General features: G+C 38.2%; 1 protein-coding gene across 3 annotated transcripts in view; it reads left to right on the forward strand.

Annotated features, from left to right (window-relative positions):
- Positions 1-16208, forward strand: part of LOC131042489 (mRNA export factor GLE1) — a 152833-nt gene extending 136625 nt beyond the window's left edge. For all 3 annotated transcript variants that reach the window (XM_057975799.2, XM_057975797.2, XM_057975798.2), the window contains 3 exons: positions 14962-15093; positions 15457-15579; positions 15660-16208. In XM_057975799.2, coding sequence (XP_057831782.2) covers positions 14962-15093; positions 15457-15579; positions 15660-15881 — 477 coding nt within the window. In that variant the 3' untranslated portion in view covers positions 15882-16208. The remainder of the gene's footprint in view (positions 1-14961; positions 15094-15456; positions 15580-15659) is intronic.
- Positions 16209-16519: the final 311 nt, after the last annotated feature.

Consider the following 16519-nt stretch of genomic DNA (forward strand, 5'->3'; position numbering starts at 1 on the left):
GTCATAACAACAACTTCTACCTTGCCAGTTGAGCCATCCTACGGGGTACATAGCAGCAGAACCTTAGATATTGATGTGTGCACAATTGATTGCACACATGATGTTGTTGATCACGAGGTGAGTGATGTTGATTCAGTTTCATACCGTAGTGCAGATTTGGGTGGAAAGAATGAGTCATAGGGGTATCATCATTTGGCTAGGCAGTTGAAGGTTAATGATGATATGATTGCTATAGCTTTGGAACATTTTGATGTCGCTCGACAAATGTTGGCAACCTTTGGTTGGAGTACTCCTGAGACATATGAGCATAGTGATAGTAGCCTTTCCCTAACAGAGTTCCATGCACTCCGAGCAGCTATTGGGATAATGAAACAGAATTACTTGCAGTTACTTGCTGATAGGGATTGTCTTCTCGAGTGGGATTGCACTTGCTACGATGCACTAAAGGGAAAGGAGGAGGAGGTTGATGAGCTCACCCATGAGCTTGAGGTGACTATGGACTCGTTGGAGAGCGCTCAGTTAGCCCTTCGTGAGTCACAGTCACAGGTTGAGGAACTTACCGTGGCGTTGAGTTTAGCACAGTCTTCACCATCTGTGGATACAGTTGAGTTTCCTATAGCATCACTTGGTGATGAGTTTACACCCACGGGTTGTAGTGATGGGTATGTTGAGGATGTGGTTACATCCGTCACTGATGCAGGTACAGGTGACTTAGCTGGGATGAGTATTTGGGTTGAGAGTAGCAGAGAACCACTTGTTGCATCAGGTTCTCCCGAGGTTAGTGCTATGACAAATGATACAGGTCAGATTGTTGACAGCTCTTGTGTGGTAGTGGTGGACTCTCCAGAGGGTTGTGTGTTAGTATGCGACGTTACTCCATCCACTTCACATGGAACTCGCGTAGTGTCATCTGGTTGGGAGTATGGCTCTCATTTAGATTTGTTTCCCTCTCCTGGAAGCAAATCTGTTACTTCATCCCATGCAGCTGATTTTGGACACCAGCTTGTTTCTCAGAGTTAGAGTGATCAGCTGCAGGTCTTAGAGGATAAGGTTGACTCAACCTTATATTGTTTTTACTGTGCAGATTCATTTATTGAGTACCTTCTTGAGAGTCCTGAGTTTCGAGCAGGTCCATTTGGAGCCACCAAGGATACTCTCATCCGAGGTTCTCTCGCCATTAGGCGTGGTGTGGGAGTAATTATTGATACTCTGATTACAATGCTTCCTAATAGAGATTTTGTGATTGGGTTTGCAGAGAGGGTTACCAGAGCCCCTACCCAATCAACTGTTCGGGGTAAGAGATTGGAGCCATCTCATGATTCCAGTATTGTTAGAGATGAGCCCTTGACCGAGGTTGGAGCATTTTATCACAACTACACAGTGAGAAGTGCTCATCACTTTTCTTTTGATCCACACGTGGAGGACTTGATGATGCATCGATGTGGATTGGCTTCAGGATTATACCATCCATTGTGGGATGGAGAGTTACCATTTTCAGTAGATGGAACTAGCAGTTGCAAGTACCCGACTCAGTTGATTGTTGGTGGCTACTTGCTCGAGCAGTGTTCAATTTCCCATCATGTTGATGTGTATCCGGTGGAGATTGTTACTCCTTTGACACATAGGCTATCTTTGGATACATGGCTTTAGAGAGACTATGGTGACAATGGGCATGATGGTTTAGTTGGATATCACATCCATGAGGGTTTAGCAGAGGTTGTGGAGAGATGTTGCGTAGCAGATGTTTCCAAGTACTCCTATCTTCATAGTACAGATGGATGTGTGTATAGATTGCACTGGGATCCAGGTGATGATAGAGTTAGTGTTGCAGTTTGGATAGGTCCCATGGGTTGGCTTCACCACATCTCGCATGGTGAAGTGGTGATCAGTGTTGAGCAGTGAAAGTCTGAGGGAGGTTTACATGGCAGATTTCTACCTTGGATTTGGAATCCAGGTATACCATGTGGGACACTAGCGAGTATGTTGAGGGATCCTTTGTGTGCATCCGAGTTCCGGTTAATGTTCCTTGTTTTGGGAAGCAAACATTGTCAGTTTTCAGAGTTGCTTCCACTTGATGTTCACGTTCTTGTGACACTTGCTGTTGAGGTTGATTTAGTTTGGCAGGTCTTGTTAGTTGTGCCCTTGGTGTGGGCATTACAGGGGTTGGTTGGTAATACCAGGGACATTACACAGGTCTTCATTTGGGATCCAGGTGGAGGAGTTTCTTTGCAGTCGATATTGCTTGGGGACAAGCAATTTCAGGAGGGGCAGACTGTAATGTCCCCATTTTAGCAGACTTGGATTTTGTGAGATTAGCCTATTATCCTGACCCTCGTAGGCTAATGTGTTGGATAGAGGGTCTTTTGAGGATTGGTATCATCTCCAGTGTTCAGAGTGCTTCAGTTTGGTCTTCGTTTGGCATCATTCGGACATCATTTGCTCTACTTCCTATTTTTAGTAAGTCTTGGGATGTTAGAGATGGACCCCTGTTATTTTTAGTAAAGGGGGTATGGTCATATGCAGTCTCCTCATGTTAGCTCCCAGTTCAGACGACGTTTGAAAATACAAAGTATTCATGGAGATATTGATGTTTAATTGGCTCAATTAAACATTAATTATTTGGAGATTATATTATTAAGTTATAAAATGACTTTATATTATAAAGCACTTAAATGAGGGTCTATTTATCATGATAAGGGGGCCAAGTTTATTAATAATTTATGAGCACATAACCCACGGTTTAATTACATTATTGATGCCAATGAAATATTATAACATTTTAATGTTATCAAGAGCTTTTTGAAGAAGTTCGAACTTCTTGAGGAAATATAAGTGTGCAAAAGGAATTGAACTTCATTATGTGATTGGAGTTTTTGATTGAAGTTTCTCTGGAGCATTGAAGTGTAGAATACCAAGGGTTTCTGCAGGATTCAAGGCTTGTTGGCATTGGAGAGCGTGGCTTCTTCATTGTAACAGCATATAGAGGGTGTGCAATATCATCTGATTATGCTTGTGAGAGTTGGCTTCATTCAAAAGTCAATATTGTGCTGATTGGAGATTTATTTTCAGATTTATTGGCATAGCTGAGGGCATATGTATATGGCAGACTGAGAACATCATACAGAGGGTTTACTTGCTGCTACAGTGTGTGCTACAGTGCCATGAACAGTGTGCATGAACAGTGCGCTACAGTAGTTTGAATTCTATAGAAGGGGATTTAGAAAGGTGAACAGCTATATATATTTGACAAGGGCTTTGCATATGAGGAGAATCAAACCAATATATCAAGGCAGCCATTGAAATTCCAGGTTTTCTATCTATGGTCATTGTATTAGAAATCATTACTTCATTGCATCATTTTCTATTATGATTATATCATGAAATACTTGGAAGTTGCATATGTTTAATGGAGATATAAGTTGCATATTCCACATTCATGGTAACATTCAACATTGATCAGCCACTTAGCTTTCATGCCAATTGTTTGCTTAAATGCCTAATGGCTGTAGGTATACATTGGGATGCATGACAAGTGTTTGTCTTAATGTCAACTAGCTGTACTAGTTAATTTCAGTCATTACATGTGTGTGTAAAGGTCTAAAACAGCTAGTATATCATTTCTATAACAACTTTGCATTGTTAGAAGCTTTCCATAACTTCATTTGCAGCCTACAAACCCAAAGAAGACAAATAAAGAATTCACTACAGCGGCTTCAAACATTGTATGCCAAGTGTTTGACAATATTCCTTGGGGTTCAAATAAGCGAAACAAGGTCAGATTAGCCAAGGGATATTACAAATCCATAATGGTGGATATCACATGAGGTGATATCTATGGATAAGCCATGACGGTTGATATCACAGAGAGGTGATATCTTTCCTTTCCACATATGGATGTAGCCATTGTGGTCAATCATCACAATAATGGTTGATGTCACGGTGAGGTGATATCTATTCTTTCACCATTCATTGGAGTAGTCATGGTGGTTGTGTTCATTTGTATTTCCACTCATGGGTGTAGCCATAATGGATCCACCCTCTAGGAGTAGCCATGGTGGATGCCACTATGTGACTCAGACATCAAGAAGGATACCTCCCTAGCTAAGAGGGAGTGTTGATGTTTATAGCCAAAGTCGAATCCTTGTTTGGGTCGACCTAATGAAGAAGTGTTTCATTAAATATAAATATCGAGAAGGATTCCTCCCTAGCTAAGAGGGAGTGTTAATGCTATTGTAGCTATGGTCGGATTCCTTCAAGCCGACAATGATAACATAAAGGTTGAGATAATATAATTATATTATAATTAATGTGATAATATAATTATATTGTTATAATTTTGTGATAATATAATTATTGATATTATAATTATATTGATGATACAATTATTGTAATTGATAATATAATTATTATATCATTATTGTAAGATAATAAAATTATATTATTATATGATAATTATATTATTATTGTGAGATGATATTATGTAATAATATAATTATTAAATTAATAGGGTCACATATGAAGTTTGGTGACCTTTGGTGAAAAGTCACCTCTCGCATATATAATGAGATGTGATCTCATTCAATAAGAAATAATAACAATGGAATAAAATTGCAGATTGACATACCAGGATGCTCGAGAGAGACAATCGTGAATTGTCTATGGTTGGGAGGGCAAATCATTGCCCTTGGTTAAACAAGCATTTAAAATTCAACAGAAGAAAGATAAGGCTAGGTAAAAACAGAGATTGAGTTCATTGGAAAAGGAACTTTAGGATATCAAAGGTAACTTAAAAAGGGGATTCAAGTTAGCGGGTTGAATATTAGAAATATGCTACTAGCATCAAGATGCTCAAGGCTTCTGCAACCAGGTTGGCCCTAGTTTGAGATCTCAAGTAGAAGGATGGAGAAGAGGGTCTCTAACACTGAGGATACAAAATTTGTTGAGACATTTGGAATTCCTCAAGGATGATGCAAGGCTGTTGTGGCTTTAAACTTGTTGTCAAGTTTCTATTGGTGGTAGGGTTGCTAACACTTTGCTTCTTCTTTGTTGTGTTTTGCATGCTTTGTGGTTTCGTTCATGTCCCTCCCTCTTTGGGATAGTTTTGCTGGTGCTTTGTTGTTGCACTGTTTTGATGTAAACTTGAGGGGCCCCTTTCAAATCCCCCTTTTTAGCCCATAATAATAAGAATGCTAATAATAAAATGATAATTTTATAATTAAATTGTGATATATAATTTTATGATCCCATTATCATAAAATGATTAAGGACTAATAGCATATGATGATGCTAATTTAATTGAACTTATATGACAATGTTTGTTTAATTCTAAACTCACAAAGCAGTGTTAAATGTTAAAAGTGAGTGCAGCAGGTTTGGATCTGCTCACAAAGCAGTTCTCCCCAAGAATAAACTTTGGTGACCATGAAGCACATGTTCGAAGACTCAAAACAAGGGAAATAGAATTCTTTTTTTAAAATAATTTTATTATCAGCTCACTCTTCCATCTTAACTTGATGCTGCTGCTTGAGTGGCGCCACCACAATGGTCAGCTAATTGTGGTGTTTGAGTAAATGCCTAATGGTAACATGGAAAAGCACATATATCAAGGGTTTTTGGATTGGGAACAGCAATACAACATACTCACAGATTCCTTATGTGTTTTTATGGATGAATATTATATCCCAATTTAAAAGAACTTTTGGAATTGTAATGATTTTAGCTGGATTTCAAACTTTTTGGTTGAAATTTGGTGTAACTTGTGACATAGTTTACAAGCAATAGTTCAAATTGAGCTGCCAACAATAATATGGGACTAATGTTCCACAGGGATGTGTCGTTGCAGGTCTGGGTGATGTCCGTATGACTTGGAGGGGACATCCCTGTTTTTCAGCACTGGTCAACCTGCTCCATTTGCTGTATAAAATAGAAAGAGAGGACTTTTTAAGGAAAATATTGCTAAAATGACCTAATAAGCGGAGGATTGTCATTGTGAAATTCAGAACATTATATTGACTTTTAAAAACTTTATTTAATTTTAATAGCTTGTCGCCCCACCACTACTTAACTTTGGGAAATTCTTTGCCATACCCAAAGACAAAACTATGCCCTTTCATCCTTGTGTCCAACCGTCCATAAACTTAGAGAAACATTGTGTGGAACTTGTGCAGTACTTATACTCTACAAGCTTGCCTTGCTTAGAAAATTTGCTAAAACAGCATGCTTTGCTACCACACTCAGCAGATCATACATCCTACAACTTGATCAATATCTGACTCCAAGGGCTGTATCATAATTGAAAAAACCTTGAGTATGTACATGCTGAAAACCTGAATGATTAGTTGTCAGAAAAACTTGGTGCTGATTTTTTCAAAATACTTGCCACAGTATTTTTCATAAAAAAATGCTGAAATTGCAAAATAATATCCATAATTTGTGTTTGCAGAAAACTCAGATGGGTTAAAGTGATGCAAAAACTGTTTTCTTTCTGGAATTTCTGAAAGAACTGTTCAATGGACAGCTGGGGCATGATTTGAGACTGTGATTGGATTTTAGGGTTGTGTTTGGATTTTTTGTGGGTTTGCGACTGCATTCTATATCTGCATGCAGTTGTACAACCTTGCATGTTTTATATCTGCATTTAGTTTTAATTTAGATTGAAAAGTCGTATATGATCTGTATTGAACTCTAATTTTGATTTTGATTTATTCATGAACGAAATCAGGAATATGTTGCACAAATTCAGTAATATGTGTTCTTTAAAAATGTTTTGAAAAATTTGTGTATTTTTGATGTTCGATAAATTTGCTGAGTTATTGCCAAGATTTTTGCTGAATCCCAGATTTAAATTTTTTTGGGGTCAGTAGATTAACTTCTTAGTCCGAGTTTTTCAACTATGGGTTACATTGTAGAAAAAATAAGTGATTGAATCACCAAGAGGCTTTAAACAGAAATTACCATTAAGAGACAGAAGACGAAAGATTTGCATCTTCATTCTGATTGGTTGAAGTTTTATTTGTCTTATGTGGGGGTGATTTCAGTAGTGCCAAACTCATCTGTGTTTTCTTGCTGCATTAGGGAAAATTCAACCTGTTGAACATGTTACTGTAACATCTTCTTGCAACTGCTTTGGACCTGTTGGTGTACATTTTATCATTCACCGAACATTAGAATAAAATATCCAAGGATACCCTATCCTCTCCTGAACAAAATCACTACTTGTGCCAAGATTGCGAGAAAGACCACAAGGCGACTCCAAGGTCTATATGTGCGAACAGACGACTTTATGTTGGATAACTTCCTTGGTTATGTATGCTGAAATACAAGGGGGACTTACGCTTCAAAGATGTCATTCACAAGCTAGGACTTAGATGAATATGGCAATGAATGCTCTCTTTCTTTTTTGTGTGTGTTTTTGGATTTTCAGATTTAAGTTCCTTTAAAAAGGGATAAAAGGATAAAGGTTCAGAAGTCCTATGCTACTTCTAAGCCATTCCTATGAACTCAAGAGACAGTAAAGACTGGGTGAAACCAATAATGACACTTTGTTTCGCCACACTAGGACAACTACGCAAAGCGGGTGGAATCTTCTAAGGTTGTGCTTAAGATTTTTGTACTTGTGAATAATACCATCAATCGAACAATATTTACTCCAAGTAAAAGTTAAAGCATCCACATCATAAAATCAAGCTAACTTTACACATTGAATGAAAATCATCCATCCAAAGAAAGTATGAGCAAGAGTTTCACCAATCTAAACTATCAAATCCTTCATTCATCTAACAATTTGAAAGCAAATCTACTTTAAGCAAATCTATTCTATTGTTGAAGAAAGATACGCAACCATGCAACCACTTCATAACAATAAGATTTCAAAGCAAACACTTGCAAATAAACTTTTATTATTCAAGTAGCTCTAAGCAACAATTTCATAAATCTCTCCACAACAATAAAAATGAGAGAATGAGAGTTTATATAGAGTTCTGAAAATGAATGAATGGCTGAGATTGATCTAAGATCAACGACTGAGATTAAGACACCACAACCCTAATTAGGGTTTCCCAAAATAAGACCAAAGACAAGTGCATGCGAGACAAGTTGCGTGAAGAGCTATCTTTTAGGAAGGCACATCCTTATCCCGCTGATTGGCAGTGTGTTCAATGAACTTGGAGACAATCATGTTGACCTCCTCCATGGTGACATGTGGTAGCATGTTGCCCCTGAATTCCAATCCATCCAAATCATTTGTACATACAACAAAAGCAACTTCCCACTCCAATTCCTGTCTTTGGAAGGCATCCCGGATGGACAAAAGGTTCAATGCCTTAGTCAAATTCTGCTTTAGGACTAGGTCAATGATGGTGAAGAAAATTTCCTGAGCCCTGAGCTTTAAACTTTCCAGCTGCATATCCTTTTCTCGAATTGTTTCTTTTTCAAGCACATCCGTAGCCACAAGGAGGATCTTATTCTGAATTTCTTTTATCTGCTCCTCAGGTTTGACACTATCAACCTTTACTTTCTCCAAAATTTCACTTCGTGCAACCAGTGTCCAGTGCCAACTGTTGAAGTCATATGCAGCTCCAACTGCAATCACATTTCCATCTGCTAACTTATGTTTCAGAATTCCTTTCAATACTCTAAGGCATGGAACAATTTTGCCTTGAATGTCTTGGAGATCAACCCATGCTTCCGCCATATTTGCAATCCTGGAAAGCAACGAAGAAGTTTGTCCATAGGCCAATGCTAATCCTTCCATAAACGTGACTGCCTCTTTCCTTATGCTCTCCATCCATTCCTTAGTTTCTCTGGTCGTTATCATTTCTTCTCCAAAATCTTTGACTGTCTCTTGTGAAGAATTCAAAAGTGGAGTTTTTGGATTGGTTTGGTTGAGTGGCTTGGTCAGGTGTTGAATGTACTCCTTTAGGCGCTCAACTTCCTTTTTATATTCTCTTTTCTTTCCTAGCTCCTTGTCATTCTTGCCTTCATGGAAGCAACTGAATTGTCTAAGTCTTCAACCTCTTGACCTTTTGTAGTTGGTCCCAAACTGACGGTAGTGATTGCATATTCATGAGGACCAATATCTTCCTTTGCCTTGTCTACTTTTGGTACAACAATCTAGACTGTATGGCAGCCCGTCTCATCTCTCTGGATGGTGGAAAACCTCTTGGCTGGCTTCTTTGCAACAACCTCTCCTAATCTAGGGAAGAAATCGGCCATGTCATCTTCTTCTTCCTGAACTTCTATTTGTACTTTCATTTTTAACGTTTCCTTTAGCTAATCAGGAATAGTAGGTTGTTCTATGCCTTCCTCTTCTTGATCATTCTCTTCACATGGTATATTCTGGCCTCCTCGAAGAGTGGAAATCATTCCCTCTTGAAATTCATCGCCCATAATATCCATTTCATTATTCGACTCCAATATTTTTGTGCCTGTAGGAGACAAAGGCTTTTCATCATCCTAATGGATTGACTCTACATTTTCCACATGGACCGGAGAAGGAATTTGCATCTCAGCCAATGTGTCATCAATAGTTAATATATTGTTTATATTCCTCGATGTGGCAAAATGAGATGGTTCCAGCCTTTGCTTCTTTTGAGTGGGTTCTTCATTTATATTTATCTTGCCCTTTGTCTTTGAAGAGCTTCCAACCTCTTTCTTCTTGTTCCTAGAGTTAGTGCTTTCAACAAGTCTGGCATTTTGAGACATCTCCGCATTTGAAGAATATGCTTCTATTTCTCCCATCAGGTTATAAGTCAAGGTTAGATTCTTTAGTCTTAGCCCATGGACCTGCTGATCGACCCACCACTTTGAATACTTGACAATTGGCCTCATTAGGGTGGTTAAGTCTGCGTGCTTTAGTTCATACCATCTCATAGGAGGAAGAGGTGCATTCTCATCAAAGTGTGCCGAAGTGTATTCTCCATCATCTTCCAATTGATCTGGCACATGAAAAAGTTCAATTGTTCTGATCAAGCTTACTGGTAATCTAGACCATAGCCTCTTTCTTATATCAAACTCATCAACAACATTTGCCCAAAAATCTTCTAAGTCTATTCTATGTCTGTACCTTTTCCCATTTACCGTCCCAATATTGTTGTGCGGGTCATAATCAGCTCTGGATTGATAGACTGTGAAAGGGTACCATTGCATCTCAAGCCTGACACTCTCAGCTGCCTGTGCTGTTGGGCAAGACTCCAGCATATTTCCGATGAAGAATGGGAAGGAAATAGTTGCCTTCTGCTTGGCTCTCTGGAAGCCTTGATATGTCTCCAACTGTCTAAGGACTTCGAGCAAGATCATTCTGTTTATGGGATAATCGGAATCCTATAAGGACATCTAGTAAACTCATGAATTCTTATATATGTAAATCTAGGAAACTGGATAAACCAAGATCCATACTTGCTTATTAAACTTTTAGCCTCTGGAGTCGGCCTCTAATGGGTTCCTCCCTGCAGTATTCTAGTGATATACATCAATAATGCATCATTTGCTCGCCTGGTGTGGGCCTTTTCGTTCAGCTGCAGTTGAGGATAGCAGTCATAGGACTTGAAATCATTTTTTGTCATTGCCAACAATGCCTCTGCAAATCAGTCCTGTATATCTATAGTCTCTTGCCAATAGGTAGGCAATGTAGGAGCTCCTATAAAAGGACTTTTTCCTTTCCAAAATTCTAAGAAGTTGCTGATTATTCTAGACCAATTGAACATCTTGACTTCGGAAGTGATCTCATCAATGAAGTAATACCTCCATGTCTCGAATGGCGCACCTTGAGGGCTGCCCATTACTCTATTCAGCAGTGGGATGAGATCACCATAGTCTTCCTTGAAGTCAGTGCGGAATAAATTATTCGGCACCTTCTTGGGGCTGGGTCTTGGTTTTTCTAGCCATGACTTATTAATGTTTGTCATACAAAGTTCAGGTTGACTTTCATAGAGTTTCTTAGTTTCTTCCTTGGTTTTATATGAACTTCGATTATAGCTCGGAATCCTGAAGGCCTCTTGAAAGGCCAATTCTCCAAGACGAGCCAAGACTCGTCCATTTGGTGCAACAATTTCTCTCTCTTGGGCATTGTAGTGTAAGGCGCGTTTGACCATTAGTTCTGCATACTCCATGGCTGGTGGAAATCCAGTTGCTTGGATGATGCCATTTCTCATCATCCGGTGAGCAATAGGTGTTGGCAACAATCCATCTTGCCCATACATCTTCTTTCTGAATTCTTTGAAATCGATGTGCTTGAGGTTGGTGTCTATGACATTCTTCCATTTTGAATTGATCTTCAATTCCGGTTGCAATCCCTTACTGGTGAAATTCATTTGTGCTTTTCTTGAAGGTGCTCCCTTGGTAGTCATTAACCTACGAAACACATGAAAATTTCACATTATTTTTCATGAAAATTCAAAGTCTTAATTCTGATTTTGGACATTTTACTTGAAAATTTTACTTTCAGCTTGTCAAAAGGTTAAATTCTTGTGAGAAAGAAGACTGAAAGTGAAGAATTTTGGCCAAAGTACTTGGTGAATTTAACGAAAATAAGTGAGTAAGATAGAAGAGGGTGTAATCAATCAGTCAGACTTTGATTTTGAACCTTCGAAATTGCTCGTGACTGAAAATCTACCTTCAAATCTGAAAATTCTGTCTTAAACTCAGAAAAAACACTTTATTTCTTGCCTCCGACACTTGGAAAATTTCACTTCTTAAAAAATTCTTCTTCAATCATCAATTTTTTACAACCTCGAGAGAGAGCTTCTTCACAGTCAAACTCCAATCTTCAAACCTGAATAATGACTTTGAAAGTGTTTGGTTCAATAGATATAGAGCTAGAGAGTTTTAATTTTAGAAACTCCATGTTTTTTTTGTTTTTCTTCGTTTTTTTTGTTTTACTTTACATTCATCGAACTTGGTCTTTGTTTTAACTTTTCCAAAATGGAAAGTTTTTATTTTTCATCCTTTGCCAAAAAACAAGGAATCTTCAAGATTCTTTTCTCAAATTCCAAAATTTTCAAAGTGTTGAATTTTCGAAAATATTTCCCAAGTGTTGGAAAAATTTAAAAATATTATGTGTCAAGCTTAATTTTCCCAACCCGTTCAATTAATTGACCCTTGATTTCATGTGTTTCTTTGTCGAAATTATTATTCTTCTAGCCATTTTTCTTTCTTCATTATGGCAAGTTGGTCATCTTCATGTCTAAGCTTCGAATCATGGGTGAACTCTCATCCTGTTTAGCAATCTTCACATATTCCATTTATGCCTAGGTCGAACTTGAAGATCTAATGTCTTGCCAACCTCCAAACCTTGTGTAATTTATCTTTTAATTTCTTCTTTGAAGTGTGCTTTGCCAAGAGTGGGCAGACTTCAAGTCTTATTGGACATTTGTATTTCAACCTTTATTGTCTTTGGGCAAACTTGGCCTATCTTATGCCATCATGTTTAGGCGGACTTTATGAAGGTTAAGCTGCTTTCATATATACCTTGATCATGCTTTTCACTAGGCAAGCTGGTCTTTGCCAATGTTTGGCCATCTTCTTTATACCTTGGCGGACTTCATAAGTGTCTAGTCATTGCCTTATAGCTTGCCTTGCTTTAATATTATTTCCCTCATGTCTTAGGCGGATTTTAGGAATGTTTGGCCATCCAACTTAATTTCTTTCCATATGTCTTGCTTGCCAAAACCTTTTGCTTTTCTCCTTGTGTGGACTTGGAGGAAGTCTTGTCATGGGCAGAATGGCTAACTCTCATGCCATCTCCTCTTGCTTTAACTTGGCGGAGTTAGAGACTGTCATGCCAAGGCGGACTTGGCTTCACCTTGAGCTGCTTTTTACTTTCAACCTCATCTTGCTTTAATCCTTCTTGTGGGAGGACTTTGAAGTGCATTAGATATGTTTTTCTTTATTCCTTGTTTTGCTTTTCTCTTGTCATCTTGGCCTAGGCAGACTTGAAGTCTTGTTTGCCATGCTTTTTTTTATGCCTTGGCGGACTTTGGAGGTCTCTTGCCAATGTCGAACTTCATTAGTATCTAGACATTGCTTGGGGCGGACTTGGCACCATATTGGACAAGACGGACTTTGCTTATGTTTGGGCAATCTTCTTTCAACCTTTTTTTGCCAACCTCCTCTCCTCATGGGCGGACTTTGTCTATGTTTGTGCCATGCACTTGGGCAGAGTTTAGACACTTGAGTTTCAATCTTCCGTGTCCTTGGGCAGACTTGGCTCTTGTTCTCGCCATGTTCATCTCAACTTCTTCTTTGGCGGATCTTGGACTTAGCAAACCATCTTTACATGTGCCTTGGTCGGACTTGAAGGTTCATTGGCCCTGCTGAGAAGAGAGTGGAGTTCACACATGTTTGGACATCTTTGCTTGTGCATAGCGGACTTGACACCTCTTCATGTGATGCTTTCAAACCTAGCAGACTTGGAACTTCATAGGCCAAGGCGGACTTTGGAGCATGTTGGACCATCTCGCTTCTTTGTCTTGCTAAGCGAACTTCACATTGTCAACCTCCTTGCTAGGGCAGACTTGGAGGTAGTTTAGACATGGCAAACTCATGCCAAGCGGGCTTGAAGATAGTTTTGCCACTCTTCTCTATATTGCAAGTCGGACTTTGTAGTTCATTGGACATTATTCTTCATGTGAAGGTTGGAGTTTAAGCTTGTTTGGACAGTCTTTCAAGTGCCTAGGGCGAACTTTGGAAGGTGTTGGCGGAGTTGGCACTATGTTTGGCCATGTCAAAACCTTCTTCCTTGGCGGGTTGGACTTTGCCATTGGCTGGCCATCTTTCCTTTTGGCTGGGCGGAGTTCATAGTCCTTTGGCTTGGGCGGACTTCATGAGCATTTGGACATTGTTCCAAGGTTGGGCGGACTTTAGGCCTATTTGGACTTCTTCTTTCACCATGCCTTGGGTGAATTTGACCTTCATGCCATCTATTTTGATCTTCCATACCGCTATTTTAACTTACCATGTTCATGCTTGACCTACCATGTTCATATCTAGATCATCTGGAACAAAACCCTAGATTAGGGTTTTTACCTTGCTTTTTACACTTAGAGATATAATTTTTTCGATTTTGACAAAATGGGCACTAATGACATGACCCGAGGGACCAAACCCTAATCCTACTTTCAAAAAAGCAAAAAACAAAAAAGCAAGCCAAAAAAGTTGTTTCTCGGATTGGTCCCGAAGTGCCAAAAATAAAAATAAAAACAAAAACAAAAAAAGCAAAATGCAAAAAAACAGAATTTCTAAAATAGAAAGTTGTCAGAAATGACCCAAAGCAATTGTGATCTTCGTCCTTTGAACCTTCTAAGGACTTTGACAATGTCCTGATAGTGTTCTGAGCACAAATTCTCTACTTGACTCCTGATGACTTCAAAAAATCCTAATCTTAAACTCCTAATGAAAAGACTTTATGAAATTGTAGAGCTAAGACCAAAAACCCTAAAAAGCAAACTATTGGGGGTCCCTATTTGCAATGGGGCGATGTGTGAAATAGGTCACAACAGGGCCCTAGGTGCGTGAATGACCGTTAGAGCATGAATGACCATTAGACCTTTTACCTCTTTTTTCAAATATGCACAGATGAAAAGGGAGATGTAAATGTTTAATAAAAAAGAAGAGAGATGTAAATAGGTTTCTCACACCATCCTTCATTAAATTTTGATGTTCATGGTTTGGAACCTCGATGCTCAATATTATACCAGTTTTTTTTCGTTTTTTTTTTTGTTATACCATGTTCTTTGCATCTCAACTTACTTTATCTTTTCACATTTACATGAACTCTTTAACATTCAAAAAGATTTTTTTTGTTGTCTGTTAATAAACTAGTAACTGCTTTATCTCTAATTGCTGAAATTTCCGTAAATAACTGAATTTCATTTACATTATTTTGTTTAGCATGGCAAATAGATGATTTCATTAGAAGCTTTTTATTGGAAATAAAGTTGTAACAAAATTCTATAAATGTTACAGAATGCTTTTGAATCAGAAGATTCCTACCATAAAGCAGTTGGATATAGAGAAGATAATGGAAAGGTTGAAACTACACATAGCTATCTGACTCGCATGAAGGCCTGTGTAGCTCTATATGCAGCAATTGTTCAGGTTGGCATTTGTAGTGTTAAGTCTGTTATGATTTCTTATTAGAATACTGATGTATTTTAAATTAAAAGTTATAGTATTTAATTTTGTAATTAGATGCTACCAATTTATCCCAAGACAACTCGTCAGAACCTCAGAACCTCAAAACCTTAGTCATTTGAAGGGGTAGGATACACGCTATATTATTTGGATAAATGAGCTTGATAGTGTAGTTTACTCTGGCTTATGGCCACAGAAGTTTGGTCTTATTTTATAGTATATTGACATGCTCTTTTGCTTTCCTTGTTCATAAGAGAGAACTGTAATAAACAGGTATTATTTGTCTGTGGTGAAACATTACCTTCAACTCTTCTTTGCCGATTGCAGACAAACATACCAGGTATTCACAATCCACATGGTCTGAAGGAAGGATGGGCTTGGCTAGCTCGATTTCTAAATGCACTTCCTCCCGACAGGTTTACAGGAGCTGCTTTAGAAACATTTTTGAAGGTAACATTCAAAAGTTGAGTTTGGGCAGCCTGCATAATTTGTGTCCTGCTATTTTTTGATATCTTCATTTGTTGCTGCAGATAGCTGGTTTCCGTCTCTTTCAAGCATATCCCAAGCCATTTACAAAGATTTTAGATCTTATATCAAAAGATTTTATAGCTAAGCTGAAATCTCAGAATGACCCAGATTCAAACCAAGTGATTAACAGCATAGATACATACTTGATAACTCAAGAATTCAGGAAAGAGCCTCAAGGGTGTACCTTGGCCATTACAGATCTATCAAAGAATATACGGTGCTGAGAAAAATTAGTTTTGAAAACATCTATTTATAGCACAGAAGACTTGATGTTTTGCAGAAATTTTAGTTTCAGATTTATTTGTTTAAATTAAGGTTGGCATTCTGGGCTAGCTTCTGTAATATTTCATTAGTTATATTGGTGCAAATCTATTTTGTATAGTTACAAGGGAAGGTCTCATAGTGGATGATGGGCAATAAGGCTATCACAAGTTTTGTATCATAAAGTCGGGCATGGCTACTACTTAAGCTGTAAAGGATCTGTATCACATACAATTCTTAAACCATAATTCTTCTCAAAAGAAATGCAGTGGTCGTGTACATTGATTTCATATTGAAGTCTCTTCTTCACCTCGTCCGAAAGATAAATTCATATTTGTTGCAACAATAAGCACCTAATGAACATAACAGGTTACATGTGGAGATGTTCAATGATTACGCTGACAATCTACGAGGGCCATGTCTGTATTAGCTTTTGAGAAATATTCGGGAGTTGATATCAAAGATGAAGTTAGGTAGTGTCTGTTTCAAATTAATTGCATGTTTCCCATGGAATACAACTATATTTTCTTATTAGCTGACAATCATCTTTTCTTACAGAGATAGTTATTAAATCTCCGATTAATTGTTTTGGAGCCTAATG

The sequence above is a fragment of the Cryptomeria japonica genome, chromosome 1, assembly GCF_030272615.1.
Source record: "Cryptomeria japonica chromosome 1, Sugi_1.0, whole genome shotgun sequence".
In the NCBI taxonomy this organism is placed as follows: Eukaryota; Viridiplantae; Streptophyta; class Pinopsida; order Cupressales; family Cupressaceae; genus Cryptomeria; species Cryptomeria japonica.